This window comes from Cherax quadricarinatus, chromosome 10 (genome assembly GCF_038502225.1).
Source record: "Cherax quadricarinatus isolate ZL_2023a chromosome 10, ASM3850222v1, whole genome shotgun sequence".
Taxonomy (NCBI): domain Eukaryota; kingdom Metazoa; phylum Arthropoda; class Malacostraca; order Decapoda; family Parastacidae; genus Cherax; species Cherax quadricarinatus.
In genome coordinates, this window is record NC_091301.1 from 15,343,688 (window position 1) to 15,356,093 (window position 12,406).

The 12,406-nt window shown below is 40.4% G+C and overlaps 1 protein-coding gene across 2 annotated transcripts in view; it reads right to left on the bottom strand.

Moving 5' to 3' along the window:
• mnb (minibrain) overlaps positions 1-11,513 on the bottom strand; it is a 260,612-nt gene extending 249,099 nt beyond the window's left edge. Inside the window, exon 1 of one of the 2 annotated variants that reach the window (XM_070083668.1) lies at positions 9,997-11,513. In XM_070083668.1, coding sequence (XP_069939769.1) covers positions 9,997-10,192 — 196 coding nt within the window. In that variant the 5' untranslated portion in view covers positions 10,193-11,513. The remainder of the gene's footprint in view (positions 1-9,996) is intronic. The other variant, XM_070083669.1, reaches the window with a different exon arrangement.
• Between the last annotated feature and the right edge of the window lie 893 nt (positions 11,514-12,406).

Consider the following 12,406-nt stretch of genomic DNA (forward strand, 5'->3'; position numbering starts at 1 on the left):
TGCAGTCAACTCGCCCCTCTCTCGTGTCATACTTCTGTTACTTTATTATAAAACTCCAGAAGGTTTGTGACACAGGATTTGCCTTCCATGAAACCGTGCTGATTGTCATTTATACGTACATACATATGTGTGCATGTGTGTGTGTGAAAGAATAGCAAAATTCCAAGCGTTTTCATGACTTCTCACATTATCGAGGAGAAGTCTTGAAAGTGCTTGGAATTTCACTATTCACAGTGGTTGTTTTGTGCACACATACATGTATGTATGTATGTACATATGTATGTACGTATATATATATATATATATATATATATATATATATATATATATATATATATATATATATATATATATATATATATATATATATATATATATATATATACAGTGGACCCCCGGTTAACGAACTTTTTTCATTCCAGTAGTATGTTCAGGTGCCAGTACTGACCGAATTTTTTCCCATAACGAATATTGTGAAGTAGATTAGTCCATTTCAGACCCCCAAACATACACGTACAAACGCACTTACATAAATACACTTACATAATTGGTCGCATTTGGAGGTGATCGTTAAGCGGGGGTCCACTGTATATATATACAGTGGACCCCCGCATAACGATGGCATCACATAGCGATTTTTCCGCATACCGATTACTTTTATCGCAAAATTTTTGCCGCGCATACCGATTAAAAACCCGCTTACCGATTTTCGTCCGAGACGCGTCCAATGTGCCCTCACATGTGCCGGCCGTCCCATTGTTTACCAGCCAGCCTCCGCGGTAACATCCAAGCATACACTCGGAATATTTCGTATTATTACAGTGTTTTCGGTGCTGTTTCTGGAAAATAAGTGACCATGGGCCCCAAGAAAGCTTCTAGTGCCAACCCTGTGGTAAAAAGGGTGAGAATTAGTATGGAAATTAAGAAAGATTTTGAAGGGTTTGGGGCTAACCCTGAGAAGCCTATGCCAGTTGTGGAATCCATTGTGCCTACTTCAAAGATTAAGGAAATGTGTGCACAGTGGGTTGAACTGCAAACCTTTATAGATGAAAATCACCCTGACACAGCTGTTGCAAGCCGTGCTGGTGACTATTTCAATGACAATGTTATGGCCCATTTTAGGAAAGTCTTGAAGGAACGGGAGGTACAGAGCTCTATGGACAGATTTGTTGTGCGACAGAGGTCCAGTGACTCTCAAGCTGGTCCTAGTGGCATTAAAAGAATAAGGGAAGTAACCCCAGAAAAGGACTTGCTACCTCAAGTCCTAATGGAAGGGGATTCCCCTTCTAAACAGTAAGAAGATAATGCTCTCCCCTCCTCCCATCCCATCAATCATCACCAGATCTTCAATAAAAGTAAGTGTCATGTAATTGTGCATGCCTTTTTCAGTTTGTGTGTATTAAAATTAACATTTCATGTGGTAAAAAAAAATTTTTTTCATACTTTTGGGCATCTTGCACGGATTAATTTTATTTCCATTATTTCTTATGGGGAAAATTCATTCGCATAACGATTATTTCGCATAACGATGAGCCCTCTTGCACGGATTAAAATCGTTAACCGGGGGTCCACTGTATATATATATATATATATATGTGTATATGTGTGTGTATATATATATATATATATATATATATATATATATATATATATATATATATATATATATATATATATATATATGTGTATATGTGTGTGTATATATATATATATATATATATATATATATATTTATATTGGACCCATGAATTTTGTCCCCCTTGAATATCGATAATTTTGGAAATCGGCAACTTTTCGTTAAAATATTGGCTTGACTTTCGTGACTTGTCTTAGAAATTGGCAGTCGTATGAAACGCCTCCTGGTAATGGACATTGGTTCCGCTCATCCTCCAGACTTGGAAGAGCAAATGGTGGAGTTTAATTTCATCGCAGTGAAGTTCTGGCCCTCTAATACTACTCCTCTCCTCCAGCCCATGGACCAGCATATCACTTAAAACTTCAAAAAACTCTACACTAAAGCAATGTTTTAAAGGTGCTTTAACATAACCTCAGACTCTGAATTGATCCTAAAAGAGTTCTGGAAAGATTACTTCAATATCCTCCATTGCATAAACCTTATAGGTAAGACTTGGCAGGGAGTGACTTCCAGGACGAACTCTTCTTGGAGAAAACTGTGGCCAGAATGTGTCCTCGACAAAGATTTTGAAGGGTTTGAGGCTGACCCTGACAACCTTATGCCAGTTGTGGAATCTATTGTGACAATGGGGAAGTCATTGGGGTTGGAGGTTAATGGCGAGGATGTGAAACAGCTGGTGGACAACCACAATGAAGAGCTAACCACTGAAGAGCTGCTAGACCTTAATCTGCAACAGCAAAAGACCACAGCTCAGGAAACTGCTTCAGAGGAGAAAGAGAAAGGGAAGAAGTTGCTTTCTTCAGGGATTAAGGAGATGTGTGCAATGTGGACTAGGATGGAAAGATTTGTGGAGGAACATCACAGTGACAAAGCTGTTGCAGGCCATGTATGCAACATGTTCAATGACAATGTCTTGTCTCATTTTAGGCAAATTTTAGAGAAATGCCAGAAACAGACCTTTCTGGAACAATTTTTTGAGCGACAGGGGTCCAGTGACTCTCCAGCTGGTCCTAGTGGCATTAAAAAACAAAGAAGGGAAGGAAGTAACCCCAGAAAAGGACTTGGTACCTGAAGTCTTTATGTAAGGAGAATCCCCTTCCAAACAACAGTAACTCTTCCATCCTCTCCCCTCCCCGCATCTTCCACACATCAACAACTCTTCAATGAAGGTAAGTATCAAGTTATTACTATTTTATTCATGTCTCGTTGTTTTCTGTGTAGAAGAATGTACATTTAATGTAAAAAAAACAAACATTTTTTTTTAATATTTTTGGTGTCTGGAATGGATTAATTTGATTTACATTATTGCTTATGGGGAAAATGGTTTTGAAAATTGTGAAATATATATATATATATATATATATATATATATATATATATACACACACACACAGACACACACACACACACACACACACACACACACACACACACACACACACACACACACACACACACACACACACACACACACACACACACATATATTTTGAATAAAACATAAGGAGATACCATCTCTAGAACTTGACTGGGGGCCCTCATCCTCAGAGAAGACAATAAACATACCTCAGGGCAAACTCAAGGTTCTCCCCGGATCTGTTTAATATAATATAATATAATATAATATAATATAATATATATATATATATATATATATATATATATACATATACAGTGGACCCCCGGTTAACGATATTTTTTCATTCCAGAAGTATGTTCAGGTGCCAGTACTGACCGAATTTGTTCCCATAAGGAATATTGCGAAGTGGATTAGTCCATTTCAGACCCCCAAACATACACATACAAACGCACTTACATAAATACACTTACATAATTGGTCGCATTGGGAGGTGATCGTTAAGCGGGGGTTCACTGTATACACATTATAGGTAGTAGGTTGGTAGACAGCAACCACCCAGGGAAGTACTACCGTCCTGCCAGATGACTGTGAAACAAAAACCTGTAACTGTTTTGCATGATGGTAGGATTGTTGGTTTCTTTTTCTGTCTCATAAACACGCTAGATAACAGGGATATCTTGCTACTCCTACTTACACTTTGGTCACACTTCACAGACACGCACATGCATATATATATATATACATACATCTAGGTTTTTCTCCTTTTTCTAAATAGCTCTTGTTCTTCTTTATTTCTTCTATTGTCCATGGGGAAGTGGAAAATAATCTTTCCTCCGTAAGCCATGCGTGTCGTATGAGGCGACTGAAATGCCGGGAGCAATGGGCTAGTAACCCCTTCTCCTGTAGACATTTACTAAAAAAGAGAAGAAGAAAAACTTTATAAAACTGGGATGCTTAAATGTGCGTGGATGTAGTGCGGATGACAAGAAACAGATGATTGCTGATGTTATGAATGAAAAGAAGTTGGATGTCCTGGCCCTAAGCGAAACAAAGCTGAAGGGGGTAGGAGAGTTTCAGTGGGGGGAAATAAATGGGATTAAATCTGGAGTATCTGAGAGAGTTAGAGCAAAGGAAGGGGTAGCAGTAATGTTAAATGATCAGTTATGGAAGGAGAAAAGAGAATATGAATGTGTAAATTCAAGAATTATGTGGATTAAAGTAAAGGTTGGATGCGAGAAGTGGGTCATAATAAGCGTGTATGCACCTGGAGAAGAGAGGAATGCAGAGGAGAGAGAGAGATTTTGGGAGATGTTAAGTGAATGTATAGGAGCCTTTGAACCAAGTGAGAGAGTATTTGTGGTAGGGGACCTGAATGCTAAAGTAGGAGAAACTTTTAGAGAGGGTGTGGTAGGTAAGTTTGGGGTGCCAGGTGTAAATGAAAATGGGAGCCCTTTGATTGAACTTTGTATAGAAAGGGGTTTAGTTATAGGTAATACATATTTTAAGAAAAAGAGGATAAATAAGTATACAAGATATGATGTAGGGCGAAATGACAGTAGTTTGTTGGATTATGTATTGGTAGATAAAAGACTGTTGAGTAGACTTCAGGATGTACATATTTATAGAGGGGCCACAGATATATCAGATCACTTTCTAGTTGTAGCTACACTGAGAGTAAAAGGTAGATGGAATACAAGGAGAATAGAAGCATCAGGGAAGAGAGAGGTGAAGGTTTATAAACTAAAAGAGGAGGCAGTTAGGGTAAGATATAAACAGCTATTGGAGGATAGATGGGCTAATGAGAGTATAGGCAATGGGGTCGAAGAGGTATGGGGTAGGTTTAAAAATGTAGTGTTAGAGTGTTCAGCAGAAGTTTGTGGTTACAGGAAAGTGGGTGCAGGAGGGAAGAGGAGCGATTGGTGGAATGATGATGTAAAGAGAGTAGTAAGGGAGAAAAAGTTAGCATATGAGAAGTTTTTACAAAGTAGAAGTGATGCAAGGAGGGAAGAGTATATGGAGAAAAAGAGAGAGGTTAAGAGAGTGGTGAAGCAATGTAAAAAGAGAGCAAATGAGAGAGTGGGTGAGATGTTATCAACAAATTTTGTTGAAAATAAGAAAAAGTTTTGGAGTGAGATTAACAAATATGCAAAACAACCACTGTGAAAGAGTAGTGGAATTTCACTACTCTTTCACAGTGGTTGTTTTGCATATATACACACACACACACACACACACACACACATATATATATATATATATATATATGTGTGTGTGTGTGTGTGTGTGTGTGTGTGTGTGTGTGTGTGTGTGTGTGTGTGTGTGTGTGTGTGTGTGTGTGTGTGTGTGTGTGTGTGTGTGTGTGTGTGTGTGTGTGTGTGTGTGTGTGTGTGTGTGTGTGTGTGTGTGTGTGTGTGTGTGTGTGTGTGTGTGTGTGTGTGTGTGTGTGTGTGTATATGCAAAACAACCACTGTGAAAGAGTAGTGAAATTCCACTACTCTTTCACGGTGGTTGTTTTGCATATTTTAAAATCACCTGTTTACTGTGATCTTATTGCATATAATATATATATATATATATATATATATATATATAGATAGATATATATATATATATATATATATATATATATATATATATATATATATATATATATACAGTGGACCCCCGCTTACCGATCACCTCCCAATGCATCCAATTATATAAGTGTAGTTATGTAAGTGCGTTTGTACGTGTATGTTTGGGGGTCTGAAATGGACTAATCCACTTTTTTTTTTTTTTTTATTATCACACCGGCCGATTCCCACCAAGGCAGGGTGGCCCGAAAAAGAAAAACTTTCACCATCATTCACTCCATCACTGTCTTGCCAGAAGGGTGCTTTACACTACAGTTTTTAAACTGCAACATTAACACCCCTCCTTCAGAGTGCAGGCACTGTACTTCCCATCTCCAGGACTCAAGTCCGGCCTGCCGGTTTCCCTGAATCCCTTCATAAATGTTACTTTGCTCACACTCCAACAGCACGTCAAGTATTAAAAACCATTTGTCTCCATTCACTCCTATCAAACACGCTCACGCATGCCTGCTGGAAGTCCAAGCCCCTCGCACACAAAACCTCCTTTACCCCCTCCCTCCAACCCTTCCTAGGCCGACCCCTACCCCGCCTTCCTTCCACTACAGACTGATACACTCTTGAAGTCATTCTGTTTCGCTCCATTCTCTCTACATGTCCGAACCACCTCAACAACCCTTCCTCAGCCCTCTGGACAACAGTTTTGGTAATCCCGCACCTCCTCCTAACTTCCAAACTACGAATTCTCTGCATTATATTCACACCACACATTGCCCTCAGACATGACATCTCCACTGCCTCCAGCCTTCTCCTCGCTGCAACATTCATCACCCACGCTTCACACCCATATAAGAGCGTTGGTAAAACTATACTCTCATACATTCCCCTCTTTGCCTCCAAGGACAAAGTTCTTTGTCTCCACAGACTCCTAAGTGCACCACTCACTCTTTTTCCCTCATCAATTCTATGATTCACCTCATCTTTCATAGACCCATCCGCTGACACGTCCACTCCCAAATATCTGAATACGTTCACCTCCTCCATACTCTCTCCCTCCAATCTGATATTCAATCTTTCATCACCTAATCTTTTTGTTATCCTCATAACCTTACTCTTTCCTGTATTCACCTTTAATTTTCTTCTTTTGCACACCCTACCAAATTCATCCACCAATCTCTGCAACTTCTCTTCAGAATCTCCCAAGAGCACAGTGTCATCAGCAAAGAGCAGCTGTGACAACTCCCACTTTGTGTGTGATTCTTTATCTTTTAACTCCACGCCTCTTGCCAAGACCCTCGCATTTACTTCTCTTACAACCCCATCTATAAATATATTAAACAACCACGGTGACATCACACATCCTTGTCTAAGGCCTACTTTTACTGGGAAAAAATTTCCCTCTTTCCTACATACTCTAACTTGAGCCTCACTATCCTCGTAAAAACTCTTCACTGCTTTCAGTAACCTACCTCCTACACCATACACTTGCAACATCTGCCACATTGCCCCCCTATCCACCCTGTCATACGCCTTTTCCAAATCCATAAATGCCACAAAGACCTCTTTAGCCTTATCTAAATACTGTTCACTTATATGTTTCACTGTAAACACCTGGTCCACACACCCCCTACCTTTCCTAAAGCCTCCTTGTTCATCTGCTATCCTATTCTCCGTCTTACTCTTAATTCTTTCAATTATAACTCTACCATACACTTTACCAGGTACACTCAACAGACTTATCCCCCTATAATTTTTGCACTCTCTTTTATCCCCTTTGCCTTTATACAAAGGAACTATGCATGCTCTCTGCCAATCCCTAGGTACCTTACCCTCTTCCATACATTTATTAAATAATTGCACCAACCACTCCAAAACTATATCCCCACCTGCTTTTAACATTTCTATCTTTATCCCATCAATCCCGGCTGCCTTACCCCCTTTCATTTTACCTACTGCCTCACGAACTTCCCCCACACTCACAACTGGCTCTTCCTCACTCCTACAAGATGTTATTCCTCCTTGCCCTATACACGAAATCACAGCTTCCCTATCTTCATCAACATTTAACAATTCCTCAAAATATTCCTTCCATCTTCCCAATACCTCTAACTCTCCATTTAATAACTCTCCTCTCCTATTTTTAACTGACAAATCCATTTGTTCTCTAGGCTTTCTTAACTTGTTAATCTCACTCCAAAACTTTTTCTTATTTTCAACAAAATTTGTTGATAACATCTCACCCACTCTCTCATTTGCTCTCTTTTTACATTGCTTCACCACTCTCTTAACTTCTCTCTTTTTCTCCATATACTCTTCCCTCCTTGCATCACTTCTACTTTGTAAAAACTTCTCATATGCTAACTTTTTCTCCCTTACTACTCTCTTTACATCATTCCACCAATCGCTCCTCTTCCCTCCTGCACCCACTTTCCTGTAACCACAAACTTCTGCTGAACACTCTAACACTACATTTTTAAACCTACCCCATACCTCTTCGACCCCATTGCCTATGCTCTCATTAGCCCATCTATCCTCCAATAGCTGTTTATATCTTACCCTAACTGCCTTCTCTTTTAGTTTATAAACCTTCACCTCTCTCTTCCCTGATGCTTCTATTCTCCTTGTATCCCATCTACCTTTTACTCTCAGTATAGCTACAACTAGAAAGTGATCTGATATATCTGTGGCCCCTCTATAAACATGTACATCCTGAAGTCTACTCAACAGTCTTTTATCTACCAATACATAATCCAACAAACTACTGTCATTTCGCCCTACATCATATCGTGTATACTTATTTATCCTCTTTTTCTTAAAATATGTATTACCTATAACTAAACCCCTTTCTATACAAAGTTCAATCAAAGGGCTCCCATTATCATTTACACCTGGCACCCCAAACTTACCTACCACACCCTCTCTAAAAGTTTCTCCTACTTTAGCATTCAAGTCCCCTACCACAATTACTCTCTCACTTGGTTCAAAGGCTCCTATACATTCACTTAACATCTCCCAAAATCTCTCTCTCTCCTCTGCATTCCTCTCTTCTCCAGGTGCATACACGCTTATTATGACCCACTTCTCGCATCCAACCTTTACTTTAATCCACATAATTCTTGAATTTACACATTCATATTCTCTTTTCTCCTTCCATAACTGATCATTTAACATTACTGCTACCCCTTCCTTTGCTCTAACTCTCTCAGATACTCCAGATTTAATCCCATTTATTTCCCCCCACTGAAACTCTCCTACCCCCTTCAGCTTTGTTTCGCTTAGGGCCAGGACATCCAACTTCTTTTCATTCATAACATCAGCAATCATCTGTTTCTTGTCATCCGCACTACATCCACGCACATTTAAGCAACCCAGTTTTATAAAGTTTTTCTTCTTCTCTTTTTTAGTAATTGTATACAGGAGAAGGGGTTACTAGCCCATTGCTCCCGGCATTTTAGTCGCCTCATACGACACGCATGGCTTACGGAGGAAAGATTCTTTTCCACTTCCCCATGGACAATAGAAGAAATAAAAAAGAACAAGAGCTATTTAGAAAAAAGAGAAAAACCTAGATGTATGTATATATATATATGCATGTGCGTGTCTGTGAAGTGTGACCAAAGTGTAAGTAGGAGTAGCAAGATATCCCTGTTATCTTAGCGTGTTTATGAGACAGAAAAAGAAACCAGCAATCCTACCATCATGCAAAACAGTTACAGGTTTTTGTTTCACAGTCATCTGGCAGGACGGTAGTACTTCCCTGGGTGGTTGCTGTCTACCAACCTACTACCTACACCAACCTACTATATATATATATATATAGATATAGATATATATATAAAATCAAGACAAGCCATGGAAGATGTTAATCTTCAGCTGAAGATCTTTCAAACATCTCTGTTTCATCAGGAGCTATGCAATGTTGCAAAAGTAGCACCAGATGGAATGACAGGACGTTTTCTCAGTGTAAAGCAACATGGTGACACCAAATGGTTGGAGTTTCCATGTCAACCAGTTGGTGTCATATCACACACATCACAATGTGACACACACACACACTTAACATTGTGAACACAATCACACGCATGTGTGCACACATGCATGAACACACATACCACATATTTATATATATATATATATATATATATATATATATATATATATATATATATATATATATATATATATATATATATATATATATATATTTCTTATATATATATATTTCTTATATATATATATATATATTTTATATATATATATATATATTCTATATATATATATATATATATATATATATATATATATTGCATATATATATATATATATATATATATATATATATATATATATATATATATATATATATATATATATATATATATATATATATATATATACATACATACATACATTATTACAGAAATACTTACGCATCTGCTTGGCTCTTTCCTTGTCTGCCAGCTCATGTTTGTGCCAGGGGTCATGGCGCTTGTGCTGATTCGGGGGGGCCACGGTCACCCCCCAGGCCTTGTCCATGGCTTGGGCTGCAGCGGCCGCCCCTCCCACTCGCCCACCGGCTGCTGCGGCGCCCGAGCCGTCCCCCCCTCCCCCACTCACCAGCACCATGGCACCCCCGCCTGCATGGCCCGGCCCGGCCCCACCACTGCACTCGTGTTCCCCAAGGCTGGCTATCCCGGCGCCTGCCAGGCTCACACTGCTAAACTGTGCAGTGGTCCAGGAATTACCTGGATCTCTAAGTACTGCACACTACTCTCTCACACTTGTCTATTTCTTTAGTTCCTTGTTAAACTTTCCACAGCTCACTTCTTTCATACAAAATCACAGCTTCACTTCATCACAGGACTTAGTTACACTTGTTGTTATCTAATTACCTTATAATCTTAAAATTCCAAAATCCAACACAACAATAATACCTTAAGATACTAGTCTCCTTATTATAATTACGTCTAAGAGCTTCAGTGAACTCCAATGATATGTATCTTCTCAGTGGACTAAAATGTGATAACCTTCACTTCTAATCATACAATCCATGCATGTAATAAAACTACACTCCTCTTCTTCCTTGGCCCCCTTGCAACTAAAATCAATGGTAGAGCAATGTCTGCTGTCTCAGTTTCCTGCATATTGGTTCAGTAATGTTCAAGCAATAGGTGAATAAAAGCATTCCCTGGAGATGTGTGGGCCGAGGGCGTCACATCGCGGCCATGTTTTAGCAGCTCGTGGAAAGTGGCCACCAGCACCAGAGGCTCCTGTCAACAAAGCAACCTCCAGCACCTCTTTTCAACACTACTTCCTTCAAGACGATCAATCGGGCTTGGACGAGATGGTGCCGAGCGGCCCTTTAAATGAGGATTTCTTGGTGGGAGACATCGAAGAAGGCGTTCAGGGCAGGAGAGAGCGTCAAATTTGGGGGGTAAGACGCAGTTTGTTTACGTTTTGCAGGACTCCTGGGAGGGTTCCTCCCCCGCGCGCTGCAGTGGACGCGCCCGCTAGGGTCAAAACACTCGCCCAAAACACAAATATCACATTGCTATCTGCTGTACCCGCTTGCTGCTCACACTCATTCACTCCTACCCAACCTTTATATCTCCCATCACTGTACCTCACACTCAAATGCCGGAATAAACACCTCGATAGAGCCTTTTCTTGTCAAAACATGAAGTATCGGCAGTCAGTCCACCATCTCTTATTTGAATCCCCACGTTAACCACTTCCTAAAGTATTCTCCGGCCGTCTTTGGTAAATCCTGGGTGTATATCCCTTTGTCGAGGTGTCCGTCTTTACATCTCTCACATGTATATCCGTCCAAGTATACAATTATCACAATAATACACAAAATCGATCTGAGGAGAGTAACAGCGCACTCTTCAAATATGGCAGCGGTCTTCACTGGCTTGTTGAGTGCACCTCGGCCACTCTCTACCCAAACTTTATGCAACGCTTCGCTCATTTCCCAAAACTAACGCTGCCATTTTTTGCCCTCTTTCCCTCACACCACTATAGAATACACTTCTCTTCATTTATATCATTTATAAAATTCGTCTAAATCACCGGGGTAAAATATCGCGTTTTAAAATCGTTCCGCTGGGGAATCTGCGCGTCATTAGTGGAACAAAACATAAAGAAAAATGTTGATGGTAAGTGAGTTTACGTAAATATATGAGTGGTCCAGCCTCCCGTTCTCTCTCTCTGTGGCAGCAGACATCGTCTCCTGGTCCTCACTCCACTCATCTCTCTCTCACTCCCTCTTCTATGCTCATTCCAACAATCTATCCTATACAATATATGTGTAATATAATATAACATCGCCGTGAGGGCAAGAAGAAACCCAAAGTAGCGATTTGTGGAAGTTTTCCTCCCTAGAAGTTGGTGGAGATCAAGTATCGACTGTGGGGCAGTGTTTGCATAGGTTATTGATCACAGGTTCAATATGGACCAGCCAAATGTAAGATATAGAGAGGTTTCTTGAGCGTGTTCATGGGTGGTGCTAGTGGAGTACAATGGATGAGTGTGGTTCCCTTAGCAACAGGGCGGTGAGTCCCCCGGGTGGTGGTATATAAGAGGGAGGGTGGTTGGTGGTGGGCGCCACCCACACCAATCACACCCGCCCTACCATCCGCCATTGGTCCGCCCAGCTAATGCGCGCGAGGCTCACCTTCTGGGAACGCCGCCGCCGCCGCCACCACCGACTAGGTTTATTTTAATCGCGGGTAGGGAATACACCGCTTTTCCTCGAGCTGCATCTCGAAACGAGGCCAGAGATTTGGAGAATTTGCTGGAGGCTGCGGTGGAAGGCGAGAGAGGCGCGTGTGAGCGCCC